Source organism: Panthera pardus, unplaced genomic scaffold (genome assembly GCF_024362965.1).
Source record: "Panthera pardus isolate Hobbes unplaced genomic scaffold, ASM2436296v1 HiC_scaffold_20, whole genome shotgun sequence".
Classification (NCBI taxonomy): Eukaryota; Metazoa; Chordata; class Mammalia; order Carnivora; family Felidae; genus Panthera; species Panthera pardus.
In genome coordinates, this window is record NW_026526766.1 from 58,732,085 (window position 1) to 58,755,663 (window position 23,579).

The 23,579-nt window shown below is 45.3% G+C and overlaps 1 protein-coding gene across 2 annotated transcripts in view; it reads right to left on the reverse strand.

The window, feature by feature from the left end:
• FBXO10 (F-box protein 10) overlaps positions 1 to 23,579 on the reverse strand; it is a 54,575-nt gene that overhangs the window by 11,861 nt on the left and 19,135 nt on the right. For both annotated transcript variants that reach the window (XM_019454466.2, XM_019454467.2), the window contains 4 exons: positions 14,331 to 14,921; positions 10,235 to 11,068; positions 5,089 to 5,238; positions 2,657 to 2,793 (listed from right to left, as the gene is read on the reverse strand). In XM_019454466.2, the coding sequence (XP_019310011.1) occupies positions 2,657 to 2,793; positions 5,089 to 5,238; positions 10,235 to 11,068; positions 14,331 to 14,921 (1,712 nt within the window). The remainder of the gene's footprint in view (positions 1 to 2,656; positions 2,794 to 5,088; positions 5,239 to 10,234; positions 11,069 to 14,330; positions 14,922 to 23,579) is intronic.

The following is a 23,579-nucleotide window of genomic DNA, read 5'->3' on the forward strand; positions in this document are numbered from 1 at the left end:
AAAGAGGTTCTGGTTTTTTGTTTTTAAAGATTTTAAGTAATCTCTACACCCAACATGGGGCTTAAACTCACAACCCTGAGATCAAGAGTCGCACATTCCACTGACTGAGCCAGCCAGGAGGAGCCCCTCAAAGAGATTCTGTTTTAAAAACCAAGACACTGATCTGACTGTAACAGTCCTTGCTCAGAACTCTTCAACAGTTCCCTAGCACCCACAGGGTAAAGTCCAAACTTCCCAGATTTGGTGTGTGACTGCTATGACAAATTACCATACACACAGTGCCTTAACACAACACAAATTTACTACCTTCTTGTTTAGGAGGTCAGAAGTCCAAAATGGGTCCTACAGGACCAAATCAAGGTGGCAGCAGATTTATGTTCCTTCTGGAAGGTCTATGGGGAATCTATTTCTTGTCCTTTCCAGCTTCTACAGGTCGCCCATACTTCTTGGCCTACAGTCTCATCACTCTGACCTCTGCTTACTACTGTCACATTTCCTCCTCCCGACTGATTCTCTTGCTTCCCTCTAAGGATCTTTATGATTTACAGAAGAGCCTACCTGGATAATCCATGATGGTCTCCCCATTTTAAGGTTATTAATTTAATCACATCTTCAACATCTCTTTTGCCATGAAAGATAACATATTTGCACGTTCCAAGGATTAGGAAGTGGATTGATCTGGAGAGTCATTATTTTGCAGATCATACTCGGTATCAGAGGTTCTGTGTTCCAGCATCAACCTGCCTTCAGAGGCTGCTCTTCTACTCAATCTTCTGGGCCTCTTGTGGCAGACGCACCACATTTAATACCATTTTTCCAAGACACATCCTGGAATTTCACTGCCCCTGAGCCCAGAATGCCATCTCCCTGGCCACAAAATCCTACCTATCCTTTACACACAACTCGTGCCTTCTTCCCCTGACTCGCTCAGCTGAAACTATGGCTGGCTCCTCTGTCATTCTGTCACTTACACAAAGACCTATTAAAGCACTTGTTTTGATGAGTCTCCCTCATGGTTGTGTGTCCATCTCCGGCATGAGACCGTAAACACCATGGAGCAGAGACTGTTCTTACACACTTTTTATATCACTGTCCCCTTACATAGACAGTAAACACTTACATGTGTGTTAAATCTATAGCAAGCATATGTATAAACACATACTCTTAAGGTAATAATGCAAAAGATGGAGAAAGAACTCTGTGACCACTAACTGTTTTCAGTAAGATGTCTGTAACAGTCAAAAATAGATGCCTAACTAGGGCGCCTGGGTGGCTCAGTCGGTTGAGCCTCTGACTTCGGCTCAGGTCATGATCTTACGGTTCATGAGAGCCGCGTTGGGCTCTGTGCTGACAGCTCAGAGCCTGGAGCCTGCTTCAGATTCTTGGAAGAATGTCTCCCTCTCCGAAGAGGGATGTTTCCCTCTCTCTGCCCTTTCCCCGTTCATGCTCTCTCTCTGTCTCTCAAAGATGAATAAACGTTAAAAAAAAAAAAAAAATAGATGCCTAACAGTAATAGGACTGTTTCAAAAATTATGGAATATCAAAAAGATGGAATGTTCTGAAACTTTCCAAAACTGATAAACGCCATGCAACAATATGGAAAAGCACATCTGGAATAATCAAGGGGAAAAAACACTTCAGAATATATTTGCTGCACATTTGTTCCAGTTATTTTCCTAAAGCAAGACATAACTGTGTGAGTCTTCTGTTTCAAAATTTTTAAATGCCACCTTCCTCAGCTGGGTCCACATAAGGCTTCCTCCTCCAGCCCTGAGCTTTCTTCTCATCACCTCTTCCACTCTGCCACGGAGATACAGATCATGCTGCAGCAGCCACAGGACCCACAATTTTCTGGGATAGTCCCAATTTAACACATTTTATACCAACATCACAATTTGTGTCAGACAGGTTCTCAAGCCACAGTGGACTATTAGCCAACCCCTGAATCTGCCGTGTTCTGCTGCCTTTGTTCATGTTGTTTCTTTTACTAGGAATGCCCACTCCCATATCCATGACAGTCCATGTTCTACCTACAGTTCAAAGTCCAACTCTAACGCCCCTTTGTAAGGAGGCCTTCCCACATCCCCCCAGTAGAATGGTTGTCTCCCTTGGGAGCACTTCAGTAGCATTTATCAGCCTGCCCCATTCAAGAGCTGGGATGGCAGCCCCATGCTCCCGGCAATGCCACTGCCCCTTCTCGCCTAACAACTCGCATGGCTGATCCATCACAGCACGCTTTTGTGCTGAGGCCAGATGCAGCCCCTGGATCTTAACACAGCATCTTAAGTAGCTGCTTTCAACCGAACAGAGTTGTCAGGTAAGTGGAAATCTTTACGCCGTCTCTGTCTTAGAGTTGTTTCTGGTCACGTATGTCTTCCATGCTAGAGTGAGCTCTGGGGGAGCAGAGTGCTCCTCTGTTATCATTATTAGAGGTGCTCAGTAACGTCTGCTGAGTAGAACTGGTAGGAAATGCAAACAAAAGTGCCTGTGTTACTACAGTGGGATCGGGGTGGAGTCTCCTTTGCTTGCTTTGCTATACTGTTGTTTCAGTCAACAAAAATGTTTTCAAATGGAGGAAAGTCACAGTGTAGGAAGCAGAGATCAGGGAGGAAAGAAGGGATCGTGGCTGAGGATGGTCTGGGTACAGCACACATACCTCACGACTGGATTTCCGTGGTACAGGATATAAATACCAGCCTCCTTATTTGAAAAGATTTGATTGTTCCGGATGACGCCTTTCCCATTGCCAAGGACAACAATGCCAGAACGAAGGCCGTGGTGGATCTGGTTACACTGCAAGGGAACAGGAGACACCAAAGAAGACAGATCAGACCTGCCAGCAAGAAACCGAGTGCTCAACTGCCAGCCCACAGCAGGGCCGGGGTGAACACAGTGGAGAAAGCGCCCCTGAAGCCCCCTGCCTAGCACATGACAAAGTGAATGGGCCACGCTGCTGCCCTGGTGCACACATGCAAAGCTGTAAGTGAGAATCCAGAGAGAGGAGTCTTCACTGCCCCGCCTCTTGCTCTCCATCCGCAAGGCATGCTACTGAACGCTGCTGAACCTCCAGAGTCCTCCAAACACAATACTCCAGCCAGGCCACACGGTCCAGGGTCCAGGGAGCTCAGCACCCCACTACATGACAATATTGGCCACGTGCAGTCCCAAGCGGTCCACCTCCAGGGAAGAGTGAGAGCCATTTGGCTCCTACTCCCCACTTCCCATTCAGGGAAGGCCTGTGGAAAGGTGTGGCTCTGGTGAGCCTGATTGTTCCATGGGGCATGAGATCACAGAAGCTGTATGTGCTACAAACAAAGACCCTTAGATTTATTTCGAATATCTCTTTGTACGCATGGGGATGCTGGCCGAAGGCCATACAGTATGCAGCAGAGCCAGATCTGAAACCTAGTTCTCCTGCTTCCCAGTTAGCTGCTTTTGCGCGACATTTTCAGTTCATAATAAATGATAATAAAATTGTTTCACTCTGTTAATTTAGAGCCTAAATACATTCCTATACTTAAACCAGGAAGTTAGCTGTTTCTCTTCCAAAACGATTTCACAGAAGCAAAGTTCTAGTTTGCTTTAAAACGTTCCACGCTGTAAGCAATCCTATTCTTACTCACTTTCCAGATTTTCTCCTGAAGGATTTGGCAGACTCACCAGGGCAACCACTGCCTAACACAAGTCCCTCACACGGTTGTGAAAAGCGAAAAGCTTGGAGAGAGAAGCGTAAGCAGTGGCATTTCCATCCCCACACCCTTTCACGAAGCCAGGACAGAAACATAACGCCCCCTTCCCCTCCACCTGCTAAACTGGCCTGTCCCCTCTGTCCCTGGGAAGGCAAACTCCTCTCATCTCTCTGGCAACAGTGGCATTCATTTCCTCAGGCAAGGCCGTGCATCAGACGCCAGCTGCATGGCAGAAATACAGTGAGAGGAAGGGGCTGAAAGAGGACGCTGGCTAGGCATGTCTTTTTAAATATAGTTAGGAACTTTCCTTCATCTGCATAGTTAGGAACTTTCCTTCATCTGCATTGGCGAGGGTGGATTTTTTTTTTTTTAATGTTTATTTAGTTTTGAGAGAGAGATAAGGAGCACATGGGGGGTGGTGGGGTAGAAAGAGAAGGCGACAGAGGATCCGAAGCAGGCTCTGTGCTGACAGTAGTGAGCCCAACGTGGGTTTAGAACTTACAAACTGTGAGATCGTGACCTGAGCCGAAGCTGGATGCTCAACCGACTGAGCCACCCAGGCACCCCAAGGGCAGTCTAATATAATGGGTTAAGAACATTGACCCTGAGTCAGGACGGCCTGGATTCAAATCCCAGCTCTGTCACTAGTTGTATGATTTGGGGAGGCATCTTTAGTGTCTCTTTATGCCTCAATGTCTTTATCCATAAAATGGAATATTAATTCTACCACACAGGGTTGTGTAAAGATTAAACCACAAATAAATACATACATACAAAGTGATAAGCACTATGCATAAAGGCAGATATTATTTTTTCAAGGCCATAAGAAGTCTGGGCCATTCCTTAGTTCCTGGAATATGTGTCTCTAAGGGAAGGCCTGAGCAGAAAAAGGCCTCTCATGTCACTGGTCCTATCTTCTACCATTTCAAGTGGCTTTCACATTGGTGTAAAATCAAATCCACATGGCTTCGCAACATTCATGAGACAAATAATCTTCAGAACTAAACATCATAAATGTCCTTTTTATAGTGAAGAATGATCTAACGTTTTAGTTAGATCCAGGTATCTTGCAGGGCAGATACAGTATCTTTATTCTTCTCAAACTCAAAGCCAACCAGAACCTATCAGAGCTGAGGAAGTGCTCTGTGACATTTCCCTGTCTATCTGGTCCTCTTTTTTCCTGACAAGGAGACTGTAGGGAGGTGACTTATTCAAAGCCATTCCTATTACGTGAAGAAAGAAGACAGAGAGTCACAAGGACACACAGAGAAAAGGCCAGGAACCACTTGCAAACAGGAAGCAATATAAATTCAAGGTGGCAACACTTATTTAAATAATCTCAGAAAAGGCTTCTGAAAAGAAGCTACTCTGAAAAGAGCATGAAGACAGAGAAAAGTACCAGTATGAGTGGGTTGGACTTTTTCCGGATGTCTACTCCTGCCTCCGCATTGTGGTAAATGTTGTTGCCAGCGATCAAGCCTCCGCCCTCCAAGCGAAGAAAGATGCCTGACGCTCTGCAGCGGTGAATGTCATTCCTGAGCATGACGATCTAGGCAGAAAAGAGAAAGCCATTTGTTTTCTTCTCACAGGTTTTTTAAAAAAACCTTTTTTTAAAAGAACACCTGAGTTCTTTCTTTACCATCTGCTCCCTCCCTGCTATTCCACCAGCAGACAAGGATGGCCTCTTCCCACCTGGTGTGCTCCCAGGAGCTGAGGAGCAATGTGCCCTGCCTGCCTCTAACCTGTAGGCTCCTTACCAGCCACAGTGGTTCGTTAATAAAACCTGGACCTAAGCTCAGCCCCGTGCCCCGTGTTCACAACTTGTGAACAGAACAACTGGCTCAGGGAATGGAAAGGACCCTCAGAGAAGATGGGATTTAGTGGTCTTCAAACTCTACGTGCACTGGGGTTACATGGAGATCTCCCCAGGTTCCAAGGGCACAGCTAACAACAAATGGAACCAAGGTCCACATGTGCCTTTGCTAAAGTCACTTGTCTGAGGGGTGTCTAGGTGGCTCAGTTAAGTGTCTGACTCTTGATTTCTGCTCAGGTCATGATCTCATGGTTCATGAGATCGAGCCCTATGTCTGGCTCTGGGGCTGTCAATGCTGTTAGAATTCTCTCTCTCTGCCCATGCCCCACTCACGCTTGCTCTCTCTCAAAATAAAGTTTAATAACATAAAAAAAAAAAAAATAAATAACAATAAAATAAAATTCACCTGCTTGAGAAAGCACCTGAGGATAACCTCCCCACTTTCCCTTTCACTTTATAAGACAAAGGCCTATTCTTATCCATTCTGAATCTTTCTTGAGTGTATTATCCTGGGGTGCTCCTTAGTTTGGAGTTCTAAGGGAAACATAAGAAGCATTGGTACAAGGAAGCATTTAAACAAGGTACTACAACCCAGCACAGAGCTTATTTAAGGGGATGATTGCCATTTACATTTTCTTTTTATACTTAATAGGTTATTACCTATAGGTTATACTTAATAGGTTATACTTAAAAGATTCAGAATATATTTGTATTGTTCTAAGCAATTGCGTATTAATAGTAAAAACATTATATCAGGATAAACTGTGCACTACTAGTAAATAATAGACTACATTAAAATAAAAGTCTAGGGGTGCCTGGGTGGCTCAGTTGGTTAAGCGTCTGACTTAGGCTCAGGTCGTGATCTCACAGTTTGTGAGTTCAAGCTCTGTGTCGGGCTCAGTGCTGGTGGCTCAGAGCCTGGAGCCTGCTTCAGATATGTGTCTCCTTCTTTCTCTGCCCCTGCCCTGCTTGCACTCTGTCTCTGTCTCTCTCAAAAATAAATAAACATAAAATAAAATAAAATAAAATAAAATAAAATAAAATAAAATAAAATAAAATAAAATAAAAGTCTAGGAGGGTAAGGTACAATGGAAGTCCCGTTTCAAAGGGAAGCTGTTTAGGACAGAGAACGCTGACCAGAGCAGTCACTGCTCCCCACCCCCCCCCCCCCCCCCCCCAAGAACAGAATCAGATAATGCACAAAAATATAGCCTTTCTTGAACGTGTCAGAAAACTGAGGTTGCAGGGTGGCCAACAAGCCTGAAATCCAAGGAAAACAGGCACCTCCCAGGAGACAAGATGGGAGCACTTGCCTGCACAGCTGCATATGGAGCCACATGAACCGGTAAGGATTCAGCTACAGGGTTCAGTGCATTGTTGAAGGCCAAGTGTGAACCAGTGTGAGAGTGCAGAAGCCCTGGGAGTAGGTATGTCCACTTCTCCAGAGACCTCGTGAGATGCTCACAAGGAAAGACCGGGGGACAGGACAAGAGACTGAGGACAGATAGCCTCCCACATGGTGGAGGCATGGGGGAAAAGGAGAGCAGCTACTACTGTAGGGAAAGTACTAAGCCCCTCTTTGAATTTTCTCCCCAACTTCCCTGTAGAACAAGTCTTCAGCAGTAGGGGGAAGGGCAGCAAACCCTTTCACGGAAGGGAAAGAGAAAACCCCATCTTGGGCCCAGATATTTAGAACCTCCCTAATGCTGGGGATGAGGCAGGACCATTGGAAAGTGCCTACTTCCAAGACCCATAGACACAGCACCTGCCTAAGACTAAGGACAAACTGGGACACAGGAGAAAACCTCCCACCAGCCCAGAGCCACAAGTGACCACAATCTGCTGGGAAGGGTGAGACCATGGAGACAGCACCCCCCCCCCAACCCCCCAAGAAACAAAGAGAAGACCCTAAAAGCAGAGGAAAAAACCAGCACAAGGTAAAGAAAAACATGAAGAATGCTGAGGATAATCATAACAACAAAACCTGAACTAGCTTAATCCTGACTAGACTGACCCCAAACCTGGCCCTCTAAAGGCCTAGCATGAGAAGAAGTGTGCCCATTTCCACACATAAATGTGATTGACCTCAATCTCTACTTTCCTAGATACTTGACTTTCAACTAAAAATGGTAAGATACACAAAACAGCAAGAAAAACATCACAGTTTTCTTTGTGGAGTCCCAAGCAACTGGGCTTTCTGCCAGCCTTACTCTCCTGGAGATGTTCTAGGAGGCAGGGAAGGGTGGCTGCCCTTTGGCCACTGGATCAAGGCTTTGCTTCTAGGCATGGGACTAGCTCAGCAGGTCCTGCACTCCTGCTTGTATGAATGCCACTTAGCATATAATTGTACCTGATGCTGGGTACTCATGAGAAACCATGGGTTTTTTTTTTTTTTTAAGTCAAAAATCAGGAATATCAGTTTCTCAGGTTCCTTGCTAGAGACTCACAAGGAACTATAGGCTGCACAATTTCTTCCCAAAGCCTCTGGAAGCAACAGTTCAAAAGGGCTCCAAGTAAGGCTGTGTAACTTTTCATTTCTCCTTTTCGATGACTCCCAGCTACCACCTGCTCCCAAGTCTGCACGGCAGGGTGCATCTCTCTCCAAAGCCCCAGACCCAGGAAACCAGACAGCATCTCTGCTAGATGTCAGAAATGCTCCAAACTCAGCATGCCCGGAACTGAACTCAGCAGCTCTCTTCTTGTCCTAATCTCCCATGTTCCTGCTATTGTCTCAGCCACTCAGGCCAGAAATCTAGGCCTCAGGGCTTTGACTACTCCCTCCTAAAGCCCTCCTTCCTACCTCTTCAGACTGCCCTGTCCCCTCCTGTTTCTGAATCACAATTCTCCACTGCCCCTCATTGATCTTGCCTCTTGCCTAGTTCCCCTCCATTCCATTCTCCAGAAAGCTGACAGCATGAGCTCTTCACATACAGATCTGACCATAGTTTACTGCTTAAAATCTGTCGGCGAGTTCCCATTGCCTCATGGCAAACTCCAATCTCTGCGGCAAGACCTCTGTGCCTCAGCTAGCTGACTCCCTTATCCCACAGCCTCCCCTCAACGTCTGGCCGTCTGAGTTACTTGCAACTCCCTAAATGCGTGCTGTCCTTTCTCACATCTGGGCCTTCACACACACACCTCCACGGTCTCATAGCCTCCCCTTGCCAACTCCTACTCCTCCTGGGAAGCTCAGCCTGGGCACTGCTTCTCCAAGAGACCCTTCCCTGAGGCTGGGCTCCTATGCCACCCATGGTACCTCCATCATAGCATCTCTCACACCGGACTTTAAAAAAATAAACAAAAAACATTTGTTGAGCACTTGCTATGTGCCAGACATACTACTAAGCACTTTATATATATGACCTTAGTTCATCCTTACTGCACCTTGGAGACAGGTAGTATCATTAGTCCAAAGGACACATAGCTAATAAGGGGCAGAGCCAGAATTTGACTCAGAAGCCACATCCCTGGTAAGTATACTAGGTGGGAGGGTGGGGGGAGACCCTCCTGGAGGGCTCAGACCAGATCCTATCATCTCGGTACCTGAGAGCAAAACTATCACCTATCCTTTTTATCTGACCATTATCTCTTATTTTCTATAGGCTGATATTGTGCTTTCCTGGTAACATCATCTAAAATCCTCTTTGGAAGTGGACTGGGCAAAATGCAATTAAATGCAATTGCTGCTAACTGTTCTAGAAGGCTGCAGAGATCTGCAAGACTCCCATGTGACACATGTGCAGTGCCCCTCAGCTTACTAGGTGCTTTGGCAATATTAAGGTACCGAATCCTCACAAACCCCAGTGAGAGAGGCAAGTCAGGGAAGCTTGTTTCCATTTTACAGAAGAGGACGGTAATCCTCATGGTGGATCAGAGGAGAGGCAAGATTCAAATTCAGGAGCTAGGCCATGCTTTCTTCCAAAAGGCCATGTCTTTCCTCTGAGAGGCTGTTCCTGTGCTCAGTGGCTTGCAGGATCTGTAGACTGTCCTGCGGCACCCTGAAGAGCCTGCAGGGTGATGACTGTATCAGGGGCAGGATGGACTTAGCATAAAGTCCAAATATCTCAAAGGGGCTTTTCAGGCCCTGGGCAAGGTGGCTTCTGCTCGTCTCCCCTGCCTCATTTCCAACCACTCCTCCCTCCCCAGAACACTGTTGAATTCAGCCCCACACCCAGGCCCCAGTGCAGAATGTTCTGGCTGCCTAGAATGCCCTCACTCTGTACCCCCTTTTCACCACATGCACACTATTTTCCTTGGCTGTCCACTACTCGTCCTATAGCTTAGACACCTCTTCTGGGGAGCCTTCTCTGGTTTGGATCAAAGCCAGTAATCATATGTCCCTCAATTTTCTCTCATCCAGCTAAAGAGCCCTTGTTCCTTCTTCTAGGACTAGGGGGACATGGTTGAAAGCAGCATGACATAGCAAAAGGAGTTGGAAGACCTGGGTTCTAGTCTCAGTTCTGCCACTAACTTGCTGTGTGACCCTGAGTAAGTCACATTCCCCCTCTGGGCCCTGTTTCCTCTTCTGTAAAATGGGAACAATAGTTTCTGCTCTATCCAAACCAGATGATGGAACATAAGATAAGGGTGTGTTAGAAGCTTGTATAAAGATGCTTTAAAAAAAATAGCCTTCCTATGTATAGCCACAGGAGCCTATCTCATCAATCAAAATCATGTTCCTAGTGACCCAGGAAGGCCTCATGAATTTGCAGAGTGAGCCTTATGACAGCACCTTGCTGTTATGTATACACCGCACTGCATAAGTCAGGTTCCGGAAGATGTTTCCTTCCATCTTGGCTCGGCCATAGGAGCAAACGAAGACGCCTCCCTTTCCGTCCCGGAAGAGGCACTTGCGGATGAGGCAGCCCTGCACAGAGCTGGCCAGTGCCATGGCCTCCTTGTCCTTCTGCAGCTCCTGCTGCAGAGAGTTCAGCACTAGGCAACTGGGCAGCTGAATGGATGCTCCTGGAAGTGGTGGGCCTAGAAAGGAGCCCCCCAGTACAGGGCGTGGGCCTTGCACTTGGTAGGACAGTCTGTATGTGAGCTGGTCCTCGTCCTCATCCTCACCACTGGGACTCAGGCCTCCATCGCTGCTGTCTGGGGTCTGGGCCACCCTTTCCCCATCACTGCCCACCTCTGCCTCTTGTGAGCCAGCCTTGGAGCCTGGCTTTGGGGAGGTAGAAGCTGGGCTGGTAGGGCTTTGGCTGCCTTCAATGACAATGTCACAGGTCCTTGGGCTCCAAGCCTGGTCCCTGCTCTCCAGGTCCAGGGACATTAAAGAGTCAGAATCCTCTGTGGGTAGCACACTGGGGGAGGACTTGATAAGCCCTAGTAGATACTTATAGGCCCAGTTCTTGTCTGCAGATGGGTGGCCCTCCACAGTCACAGAGTTGTTTTCACTGCCCACAAATTCACAGTTTTCCAGGACACACAGGGGGACATTGTGCAGGAAAACATGGGTGTTTTTGAAGGTGCAAAACTTCACTTGGCAGGTGCCTGGGCCATGGACCTGGATATGCCCATTCTCAAAGTTGCAGTTGTCAAATTGGACATGACCCGATGTTGTCTGAGGAATAAAAAAGAGAGAGTGGATAAAACAGGGATGAGAATTACTTTGTTAGGCAGTACTCTAACTGCTCTTTAAGGAGGGTGGAGCACGGAGAGGCCATTTGTCCTGCTGATCCTATCCTCCGCCCCCCCAACCCCCCGCCCAGGGCATGTGTCAGGCCCCCAGACAGGAAGCTGCACTGCATCAGAGCGGTGAAAATTTGGAGTTGCCTGCCTTTCCCTCCTTCTAATCCCAAAGGGAGGGGGATGAAAATAGAAACAGATAATGGCAGGAAAAAGTTCACGCTGTGCAGCAGGGCTCTTCCTAAAGACCTCAAATATGAAGTGAATTCTCCCAATACTCAAGAAATGCTTAGTGAGAACATAAACTTTGAGGGGTAAGGATGGGGAAGAGGGAAGAAGCTGAATGCTCAGAAGGATGCTGTGTGAAATGGATCAATGGTAACCAGGAGAAGGAATGTCACTATAGAGATGATATGGAATAACAGGGACAGCTTTGAACTGAGAGAAACACAAGAACTGGTTGGGATTTGAGCATGACTTTACCGTGACCCCTGAAGGGCGAGGGAATCCTAAAGTGGTATCTCGGTTATGTGAAGGAAGTGTGAGGTCACGAGGTGTTGTGCTAGGTCTCAACCCTTCAGCCCACTTTCCATTCACCATCTTCTCTCAGCCCTGCAGCACCCCACAGAGCATCAGCTTGGTGTCTGAACTTAGGACAGAGCCAGGCAGAACCCTGAGGGCTAACAGAAGACAGGCCAGGAGGGGCTAAGCCCTGCCTGGGCTGGGGCAGGCAGTACGGGATGCCCAGCCACAGGTACTGGGAAAGAATCCAGCCTGTCTGGCAACTGGAACATAGCAGGGAGTACAGCAAAGGACAGCAGGCTACGTCCCTAAAGAGGGGGATGAGGTATGCTGCCACAGCTGGGCAGCACTGAGCAGTGGTTAAGATGGGCTCTGGAGTCTGACTGCATGGGGCACTCCCATCTCTGCCTCTTTCAAGTATGTTACCTTGGATAGGACTTCACCTCTCTGAGGCTCAGTTTCTTTGTCTGCAATAGGGGGTTTACCAGCTAATGAAGCAAAAGGCGGAGAGCCAGATACAAAGTTGGCACCTAATAAAAATTAGCTATCATTACCTGGGGTCAGGGACACAAAGGACAGAGACTCTTCTCGGGGAGGGAAGTGCTGAACCCCACAGCACCACTCCCCTGAGCCCCTCAGCTCCCAGGCCTGACTGAGAAGCCCAGCCACTCTGTATTCCTGAAAAGTAACTGTTTCTGGATTTCATGCTAAATGCCACCAGATGGATTTGAACTGTAAAATGAGGGAATGTTCCATGATTCTACTGAGTGATCCAGACACATCCACCCCATGAACAGTTTCTACATTCTCTAGCAGTGACCACCCTTGAGAGCCTGGCCTGGACCTTACTTGCCTTAACCTCTGTAAATTCTTCCTTATGGCTAAGTTAATTTTTTCTAGCTGCAATTTAAGTCTATTTTCTTTTACTTGGTCCTCTCTGTAGATGAACACCAGCTCTCTGGAGATGCACAGCTGTTGTTAGGGTTCTCCTCAGAAGTCACTGAAAACTGCTGTGAAATCACTCTGGCCTTTGCATTTTTCAGGCAAGGTCATCCTAGCCCCTGTCCTGTTTTCAGTTAAAAGACAATCACGAGTGGAGCACTGATACATGCCAAGCATTAAGCCAGATGGTGGGCTGGGCTACAGAGAAGTGTTAAGGCCAGGCCCCCACCCTATGAGGGTCTGCAGCTGCACTTCTAAGGGGGAAGGAGGGGCGCCTGGGTGGCTCTGTCGGTTAAGCGTCCGACTTCGGCTCAGGTCATGATCTCACGGTCTGTGAGTTCGAGCCCCGCGTCGGGCTCTGTGCTGACAGCTCAGAGCCTGGAGCCTGTTTCAGATTCTGTGTCTCCCTCTCTCTGCCCCTCCCCCGTTCATGCTCTGTCTCTCTCTGTCTCAAAAATAAATAAACGTTAAAAAAAAAAAAATTAAAAAAAAATAAATAAATAAGGGGGAAGGAGAGGCTGAAACCAACATTTTACCCTCAGAGTAAATGGAAACATCAAAGGTCTGGAATCAAACTTTCTTCTGGGTCTACAGACCCACATAGGAATCGTTCATCAGTCCTTCTGAAACAATCTAGGCCTAAAAAGTAGGCTTTTAGGTTTCCAAGGAATCCAACACAATGTAACTTCAAAGGGGCTTACAATTTGAGTTCTGGATTTGAGTTTTAACTTCACTAATTATGCATTTGAGAAAGTTACTTAGCAGCATCTCTGAGCTTTTTAGTGCCCCTCATCTGCAAAATGGGGATCCCACGTGTACTACCTACCACGAATGTTTGTTGTGGGGATCAAATGAAGTCACCGATGCAAAGTCACCTAGATTATCAATATAGGCTTTGGATCCTAGCTCTGTCTCTTACTATGTCACTTAATCTTGCTGAGCCTCAGTTTGCTCATCTATAAAACCGGATGACACTACACATCTTACTAATGGCTGTAAAGCATATGCCAGGCACACAGTCAGGGCACCATAAACGACTGGTAGTACAGCGATCATTACAAACTTGAGGGACAATTTGTTGTTACTGGTAGAATAGTGGCAACATAATTATTATTGATTAGGTACAAAGTTTACATATCACAATGTTTCTATGCAAGGTAAAGCTGTAAACTGCTCTGCCAGGACCTACCAACGTGTCAATACATACTTTGCTTTGAATACAGCCTGTGTGCTCTGTGTTACCAGAGGATATGTGTTGGGCTGGTATTTCCTGAGCCTCTCTCAAGTCACTCTTGGTGAAAGCCTGACCTTCCTTGATCCTCCTTCACAGGGTGGGGCTGACATGCTAAAGGTCATTGGTCTTGCATAGCCTCCCCTGGCTTTGCCTATCTCTGAGCATGAAGTGTTGTTCTCTTCCTGCGACCATGTGGCATACTCCCAGACCTGGCTTTCCCACCTAGCTACTCCCCTGTGGTTCAAGTGCGTCCAGTGGGGAAGAGTAGTACAAAGCAGTTCGGGTTCTGAGTCCTTGGCTTATTTTTTAATACAGTTTTGCCAGGAATAAAGCAGAATGTTGATTGTTACTGTGCCCATTTCTTAACTGGTGCAGAGGAGCGTGTTACAGGAATAACGACAAAACTCTTAATTCCAACAAAAAGGGGTTGCAAACCCACTAAAAAGAGGCCAAAGCCCAGGGTCACGACTGGAGAGGCCACCTGGATATGGACACCCACCTTAAACATGAAAGGGGAGAACCAGGCTGGCATGAAGACAAGGTTGCACAGGCGTGTGGTGGAGCAGTGCTGATCAATGCTGGCTAGCAGGGCCACTTCACCCAACTTCCCGTGGCCTACGATCTCCACGGGTACCTTCAGGATGATTTCACCTTGCTCTTCATACACACCTGGGAATAGCACAATTCGGTCATACAGGCTAGCCATGGCCAAGGCACTGCCCAGGCTGTCAAACTCATGGCCTGGCCCAACACTCAGGGTACGGCGTTCCCTCCTCCGGCGAAATAGAGAAAAGCAGACAGAGGACTCCAAGTCCAGGGCATTCTTGGTCCATGTCTTAGAGGCAAGGTAATGTTGCTTGAAGGCCTCCCTCCAAGACTCAGGCTCCACATCGGGCTGGTTGGGCCAGTTTGGGTGGCGGCATTCGGTGCATCCCAGACACAGCTGCCGCCAGCGGGTGCTGTCGAGACTGAGGATCAGGTCATACCAGGCTCTGCACACCAGGCTGCAACGGCCCAGGTCGGGAAGGTGCAGATAGGCTAAGATCATGCGCCACAGCTCCAAGGGGAGACCGCCGGCCTCCATGGTCACCTGGGAGCAAACACAAAACCAAAGAGGTTTTTGTTGACCCCTCTTACAGTTCTTCTTCTTAAAATATTCCCTGCCTTCTCGTGACCCCAAGGGTGTGCAAGAGAACAGGGCCCAGCCAATCATAGAGCTCCATCCCCTCAATCAGAATCCTCCTCTGCGATTGTTCCACCTGGAATCAACAGGCAAGACTCTCTTTTCTCTTGGTCAGAAACTGTAAGGATATAACCCCCAAACTGCTGTTCAGCCATATTCCCCACTTGTGGAAAGAACCTTGTGGGTACCAGAGCCAGGCAGAGATGAGGAGATGAAAGATGAAAATTGAGAAAGAAAGAAAAAAAGCGATCACACGTATATGTGTTCTGGAGGTACTGACTCCAGACTCCTGAAGCTGCTCTGGCATATGCAGTTCTTTCCTCACTTCCAGGAGGTACCTCAATGGCCTTCTAATAAATTCCCTTTTTTGCTCAAGTTAGTTTGATTTGGGTTTCTATGACTTGTAGCAAGGTTTTGGACTAATACAGAGGGAACCCACCTTTCACTGTTTCAGTCCTAGAGCTCTGGACTTCCCAGACTCCCAGGGAAGGGACCTCTATTTCTTCACAGCAAGAGGAATGGGAACTGAGGCAGTGAGTGCCATCTGTCTGCCTCTCTTCATTACCAGATCACATAATTACACTGTACTCCCATGTGAGGCAGCCTCAGGAAAGACTGATGCTGGGTCAGGCTGTGAGTTTTGGTCCTGGCTCTGTGGCTGGTTACTGATGCAACCCTGTGTCCTAAACACCTACCATGCTGGCTGCCCAGCCATCTGCGCCCTTGCTTTCTGCCCTAACATCAATTTACCCCACATGTTTAGAGATGCAGAGCTCCCTGGTAGCTCTGTCTGTGGAACACTACTCCCCAGGCCCTTAGCAGCATATAGTTGGGATGCTGGATGGCTCCAACTGGACCACTGAAGTCTCCACTGGAATAGGATTTGCAATTCTAGAATCAGGTTGACTTCTTTCCTGAATGGAGAAGAATGAAAGGCTTCTTTCCTGAGCCATAAACTCAGGAAGAGTTGCTAATGACCATTTTCTTTGGGGTCGGGGGGGGGGGGGGGAGGAAGGGCAGAAGAAGCTAGTCTATATTGAGAGAAGAACGAATTGGAGACGAAGAAATGAACAGAGAAAAGGGCAGAAACCATGCCAGTTCCTCTATGGCACTCCAGGTCACGGCTCCAGCCTATGCTTAAGGCTCAGCTTTATCCTTGCCTTTTGAATTCCATCAGCTAGCTCTGTGCTCTTGTGATAAATTCTCCTTTTTGGTTAAGTTGGCTTCATTGAATTTCTGTCATTTATACCTAGCTAAAGCCCTCTCATTTATGAGTGTCAATTTCCCCACCTAAAAAACAAGAGGACTGTGTTAGATGACCTAGAGCAACTTCCAAGTCTGAAACCCTATAAAGGCTCTAGACAACTAGAAACTCAAACTGGAAATAGGGCAGACTTCACAGCCAACTGTAATCCAGTTGTTAACCTCTTCAGGGCCTTGGTTTTCCTCCCCATTTGATGAAAACGATGATCATACCTGTCACCTATCTAGGCCCAGGAAGGCTAGAAGCACAAATGTGTGATTATGTCTGCAAGATTTCTGAGCGTCATCATGACAGGTGTGACTTTACCTTTACAGATTGGTATGAGGGTCTGGGTAGGTAGGTTTTTCTATAACGATCACCCAGTGACACTTTACTAAGTCCTCAGCAGCAATGGAGAAAAGCTGGGCTCTGGACTGGTAAGCATTACAGAGCAAAGACTGGGCTCCTGATAGCTGTCACTCTCAAATGAACACTGCTTTATTCACAGTGTAAATGGGTCTCTGTGACACCCATGTCCTGTTCCTCACCTCCTTCTTTAGCCATACCTCTTAGGCTTTTTAAGAGAAAAGTGTTTTTGTTTTTTTTGGTTTTTTTTTTTTTTTTTTTTTTTTATTCATTTCAAGAGAGCAAGAGTGAGAGAGAGAGAGAGAACTAGAGGGGGAGGGGTAGAGAGAGAAGGGACAGAGGATCTGAAGCAGGCTCCAAGCTGACAGCAGAGAGCCCAATGTGGGGCTTGACTCATGAACCATGAGATCATGACCTGAGCCGAAGCCAAATGCTTTAAGCTAAGACTGAGCCACCCAGGCACCCCCAGAAAATTGTTCTTCCCTCCTTCTCTAACTATTGTAAGAAAGTAAGTATAGCTAGGTGATCATATCCCTTGGCTTCAACTACAAAATCTGAATCTCTAGCCCCAATAGTCTCTCTCAGGCCTTCCATACATGGGTACCCAATTGCCTGTTGAGCATTTCTATCTGTATGTTCCACAGATACTAAAAATTCAGCATTGTATCCAAACCAGAACCTCAACTTCCACTTCTGGCCATGACAAAATAACTGGAACTAGATTCTCCCTCCTGCCATGAAAAACTATAAAGTTGCTCTGGGGGCACCTGGGTGGCTCAGTTGATTAAACACCTGACTCTTGAATTTGGCTCAGGTCATGATCTCAAAGTCATGAGATCAAGCCCTGTGTCAGGCTCCATGCTGAGTGTGGAGACTGCTTGGGATTCTCTCTCTCCTTCTCCCCCTCCCCCCAACTCTCTCTCCCAAAATAAACAAACTTAAAAAAAAAACCTATAAAGTTGCTCTGAATATATGGTTTCAGGCACTGAACAGCAAGGTGTGCAGGGCTGTATTCTTGGAGAGAAGGGAAACACAGGAGGGGAGCGTGTGACTGTTCTAGCTTTCACTCAGGGCACCTTCTCATAGTGGGGTAGAGAGATGATGCCCAAGCAGAGTGGCAGTCTCACTGAGCAGGAAGATCTGAGTTCTGTGATGCTTGAGTGCCTGGAATCTTTGAGGCAGGGTGAGGTGGGTGGGCAGTTTCTTGGCTCAAGGCTGGACTGCACAAGCACAGGGCAAGTCTTCATGGGACCTAGTAGAGATCACCTACTACAGGGTAAATGGGGGTACTAGAGATCACACAGAGCTGGGAGCCAATGGAAGTCCAGTCCAGAATATGGAGTCTCACACCGAGACTCAGAAAGTATATACCACAGGGACATATTCAAATTGGAAGAATAAAAGCAAGCCTGATAGGATCAAAGGGTTCTGCCAGTAACTGAACTGTTAGAATACAATTTAACACTCAACAAAAACAAAAAGACAACATAATCTAGACTCCCTCAACACGTCAGCCACAAGACAGTGTGGTATGGGCATGAGGAAAATAGAGTTCAGAACAAATATGTGTACTGAGCAACTAACTTTTGACAAAATATCAATGCAATTCAATGGATAAACAAAAGTCTTCATCAAATGGTGTTGGGAAACTTGACCTACATATGAAAAAAATGAACTTTTGACACATACCATATACAAAAATTTAAGATTGATTTTAGACCTCAGCACAAAAAACAAATCTATAAAGCTTCTAGAAGAAAACATAAGAAAATATGCAACCTTGGGATAGGCAAAGATTTCTGAGAGCACAAAAGGTACTAATCATAAAAAGACAAAAATCAATAAATTAAAATTTATCTCAAAATTAAAATTTTCTGCTCATCAAAAGGCATTATTAAGAAAATGAAAAGACTGGGGCACCAGGGTGGCTCAGTCAGTTGAGTGTCCAACTAAGGTTGTGATCTCTCAGTTCATGGGATCAAGCCCAGGGTCAGGCTCTGCACTGTCAGTGCAGAGAATCCCAGTGCTTGGGATTCTCTCTCTCTGCACTGCCCTCCCCCATCCGTGAACATGCACACATTCTCTGTCAAAAAAAAAAAAAAAAAAAAAAAAAAATTAAGAAATGAAAAAAAAATGAAAAGACAAATGAAAGAACAGGAGAGAATATTTGCAGTGCATGTATAGGACAAAGGGCTTGTATCCAGAAAAGATCAAGAAATCCTACAGCTCAACAACAACACCAACAACAATCCAACAAAAAACAGGCAATGATTTGAACAGAAACTTCACAAAAGAAAAACTAATGGCCAAAAAGTTCAAGAAGAGCTGTTCAACATCATTAGTATTCATTACTTGATTTATATTAAAACCATAATGACAGAGATGTGTGTGTTACACTCACTACAATGGCTGAAACTGAAAACCCCAAAGGCATCAAAGCACCAAGATGTGAAGCAACCAGAACTCTCACACATTGTGGTAGGAGCATAAAATACTATAATCACTTTAGAAAGCTAGTAGTCTCTTCTGTCATTAAACATACACTTATGCTATGACCTAGATATTTACTGGAGATAAATGAAAATGTACACCTATGAAAAGACTTATATCAGAATGTTTACAGAGGCTTTATTCATAATAGTAAAATAACCAAACAAAAAACTGGAAAACAACCCAAATGACCATCACCAGAAGAGTAGATAAACAAATTGTGGTGTATTCATGCAACGCAATACTATTCAGCAGGTAAGGAGATGAATTACTGACATATACAATAGACAGGTGAGCCACAAAAATATGTTAAGCAAAAGAAACCAGTCACAAAAGACAACGTATTGTATGATTCCACACAGGTAAAGTTCAAAAACAGCCAAAATAATCTATAGTGATAAAAATCAGAACAGCGCTTGGGGTGCCTGGGTGGCTCAGTTGGTTGACCGTCTGCCTCTTGATCGCCTCAGGTCATAATCTCACGGTTCATGAGACTGAGCACTGCCTCAGGCTCTGCATTGACAGAGTGGAGCCTGCTTGGGATTCTCTCCCTCCCCACCCCACCCCCCCTACAAAATAAAAATAAACTTTAAAAAAAAATCAGAACAGTGCTTGAAGGGGTCACAAAGAAACTTCAGGAGTGAAGGAAATATTTACATCTTCACTGGTACGTGAGTCACATGGGTGCAGACATCTGAAAAAACTCACTGCATTGTATGCTTCTGTTTTGTGCATTTTATTGTATGCAAACTATCTCAATTTAAAAAATAGTATAGATTATCATCTCTCCATCCCTGTTCTACCACCTTTATTCCATGTCCCAATTAATGGCACCATCATCTTCCACTGCTCCTGTTGATAACTGATTTCTTTTCTCTACTTCTGTCCCAGATAGTCTCTCGAGTCTGGTATTTCCACCTCCTTTAGCACTCTCAAATCAGTCCTTTCCTCTCTCCACTTTCTGTCACCATGTTGTTTCTGGCTTCACCATCTTTAGTTTGGATTACTACAGGTGATTCTCAACTGGTCTCCCTGGAACCAGCCCTGCCTCCTCCATTCAATCCACTTCACATTCAGCCACCAATGGAATCTTTTTAAAATATAAACCTGGTCATGCCACTTGTCAGCTTAGAATTCCTCAATGGCTCCCCATGGCTTCCAGGATAAAACCTAGTACAGATGACAGGTCATGAGCTTATCTATTTCTCAAGCCTCACCACTGACATTTGTCCCATCTATGCTACTCTCCCAACACCACCTTGTTCAGAGGGCCTTTCTTCATCCTCTCTCCTCAAACATTTAGTGGCTCCTCTGGCACCCCACAGCCATCTGAGAACTGTTCTATCACAGCCTTTTTAAAGTGTAAATCAAGGGGTGCCTGCATGGTTCACTTGGTTAAGCTTCTGACTCTTGGTTTCCTCTCAGGTCATGATCTCATGGTTTGTGAGTATGGTCCCTGCATTGACAGCATGGAGCTGCTTAGGAATATCTCTCTCTCTCTCTCTCTCTCTCTCTCTCTCTCTCTCTCTCTCTCTCTCTCTCTTTCCTTCCCTCCCTCCCTCCCTCCCTCCCCTTTACTTCTCGTGCAAGTGTGCTCTCTCTCAAAATAAATAAACTTAAAAAAAAAGTGTAAATCAAAATGGATTACACAGAGCAAATGTAGAGTTTAGTGAATTGTTTTACAAGGCAAACATCCTACTAACCTATATCAAAAAACAGAATTTTGGGGAGCCTGGCCCACTCAGTAAGTGGAGCATGTGACTCTTGCTCTCAGGGCTGTGAATTCAAGATTACTTAAAAAAAATGTTAAAAACAAACCAGAATTTTGTCAGCCACTCTAGAAGCCTCCCCATGTGCCCCATTGCGATCCTCCCCACAAAGATACACATATTCTTGATTCTGTAGTAATCACTTCCTTAGGTCTTTGTGCTTTTACCACCTAAGTATGTCTCCTTAGATACTAGAATCTGTTTTGTCCTCAGGTTTTTAGGTTGATGTGTGTTTGATTCTCGTTCCACCCACAGGTTCTCCATCCATCCTCCTGCCCCCCCCCCCTTTTTTTTTACAAGTTGCCTGTCGAAGAACCTCAACCATCTGACCAGTTTCTCGGTCTGAATTTTGCTGACTATATGCTTTCTCAAGAGTTCAATTTGTTACCCTGTCGTCTGGATTTCCTGCATATTGGCAGCTGGATCCAGAGGCTTCAGCAGGCTCAGGTTTGATCTCTTTAGCAAGGCTACCAGTGGCATTGTGTCTTTTTATCATAAAGTATCCACAATCCTGGCTGTCTCTTTTTTGATGTTCATATTCACCAATGCCCAATGCTTAGATACATAAATTTACTGGAGGTAACAAAATGGTGATGCTCTACTAACTGTATCACTGGGTTCATTTCTTTGCTGAAGTAACTGCATTAGGAGATGCTGCTCCTCATCTAACATTTGGTTATCCAATTTTACTGTACACTTAGGAAAGGCCTCTTTCCTTTTATTTTCCAGGTTTCAAGACAAAGAACTAGTTCCCTGTTATTCTTTGAAGGTAACTAGCGTGCGTGTGTGTGTGTGTGTGCGTGTGTGTGCGTGTGTGTAAACCATTAGTACGAACTCATGGCTTTAAACCTATTTTAAAGGGTTCAAGTCTGAAATTACTATTCTTACTGAAGCTCAAATTGAGCCATCTTTGGCCTCAATTTGGTTCCTCAGTCATTTTTGATACAACTTCAGTCATCTTTGATAGCTTCCTTGCTATGTGGTGTCAAGATGTCCCTGACTCATTTTTTACATTTACTGCCCAGACATGGCATCAGACATTTCTCTAAGAATTTGTGCTTTTTTTTTAAATGTTTATTTATTTTGAGGGAGAGAGAGCACAGGTGGGGCAGGGGTAGAGAGAGAGAGAGAGAATCCCTCTATGCTCTCAGCGCAGACCCTGCCATGGGGTTCGATCCCATGAACCTGAGCCGAAATCAAGAGTTGGACGCTTAACCGACCGAGCCACCTGGGGTGCCCCGAATTTTTTTTTGAAGTTTTATTGAGATAATTGTAGATAATTGTAGGTCCACATGCACTTGTAAGAAATAAGAGACAGCTCTTGCATACATTCCTAGTTTCCGTCAGTGGTAACATTGTGCAAGACTATGATCACAGCCAGCATAGTGACACTGGCACAATCTACCACCTTAATCAGATCTCCCGTTTCACTTGTACTCATTTTTGTGTGTCTGTATTACGTTCTATGCAATCTTACCACCTGTGTAGGTTCCTGTATCCACTCCCACAGTCAAGACACCGAAAAATTCTGACACAAGATCCCTCGTGTTACTCTTTTATGATCACACCTACCACCCTGCTGACTCCTCTTCCCTGTTCTTAATCCCTGACAACCATTCATCTGTCTTCCATTTCTAAAACTGTGTCACTTCAAAGATATGTGTAAATGGAATTATACAATACCTAATCTCTTGGGATTGGCTTTTTTGCACTCTGCATAATTCCCTGGAGATTCATTCAAGTTGTGTGCATCAGTACTTTGTTCCTCTGTAAAGCTGAGGAACATTTCACGGTGTGGATGTGCCACAGTGCACATCTGCAGAATCTTGACAAGTGCATTCACGCATATAATCTCAAACCGTATCAAAAATAGAATATTCCCTCACGACTCTTCTGTCAATTCCTACCCCAAATCCCAAGAGGCAACCATTGTTGTGACTTTTCTACTATAGATTAGTTTTGTCTGTTCTAGAATTTCATATAAATGGAAACACGCCATATGTATTCTTTTGTGTTAAGACTTCTTTTGCTTAGTATAACATTTTTGATACTTATTCATTTTGTTGCATGTATTAGTAGCTCGTCCCTTTTTATTGCTCAGTAGTTATTTCATTGTACATTAATATATCACAGTTTTAAAAAATCAGTTCTCCTATAGATGGAAAACTGAACTGTTTCCAATTTGGGGCGATTATGAATAATGCTGTTAGTATTCTTAGGCAAGTGCTTTGTGGACATGTTTTAATTTCTCTTGAGTAAATACTTACAAATGGAATTGCTGGGTCTTTTTTCCAAAGAAGTTGCACATTTTACACTCTCACCGAGAATGTGTAAGAAATACTGTTGCTTTACAACTTCACTACCATTTATGGTTGTTGGTCTAATTCTATCATTCCGGGAGGATGTAATGGCATCTCATTTTGGTTTTAATTCTCACTTCCCTCATGACTAATGATGTTGAGCACATTGTCATGTACTTACTGCCATTCATAAATCTCCTTTTAGAAGTGTGTTAACATTTATTTTTTTCTAGTTGGCTTTTTTTTTTTTTATTATTCAATTATAGGACGTTTTAATATAATCTTTGGCAGACAGATTTCTGTGAATATTTTCTCCAGGCCTGTAGCTTATCTTTTCATTTTCTTAATGGTGTCATTTGATGAGAAGTTTTAAATTTTGATGAAGTCTAATTCACCT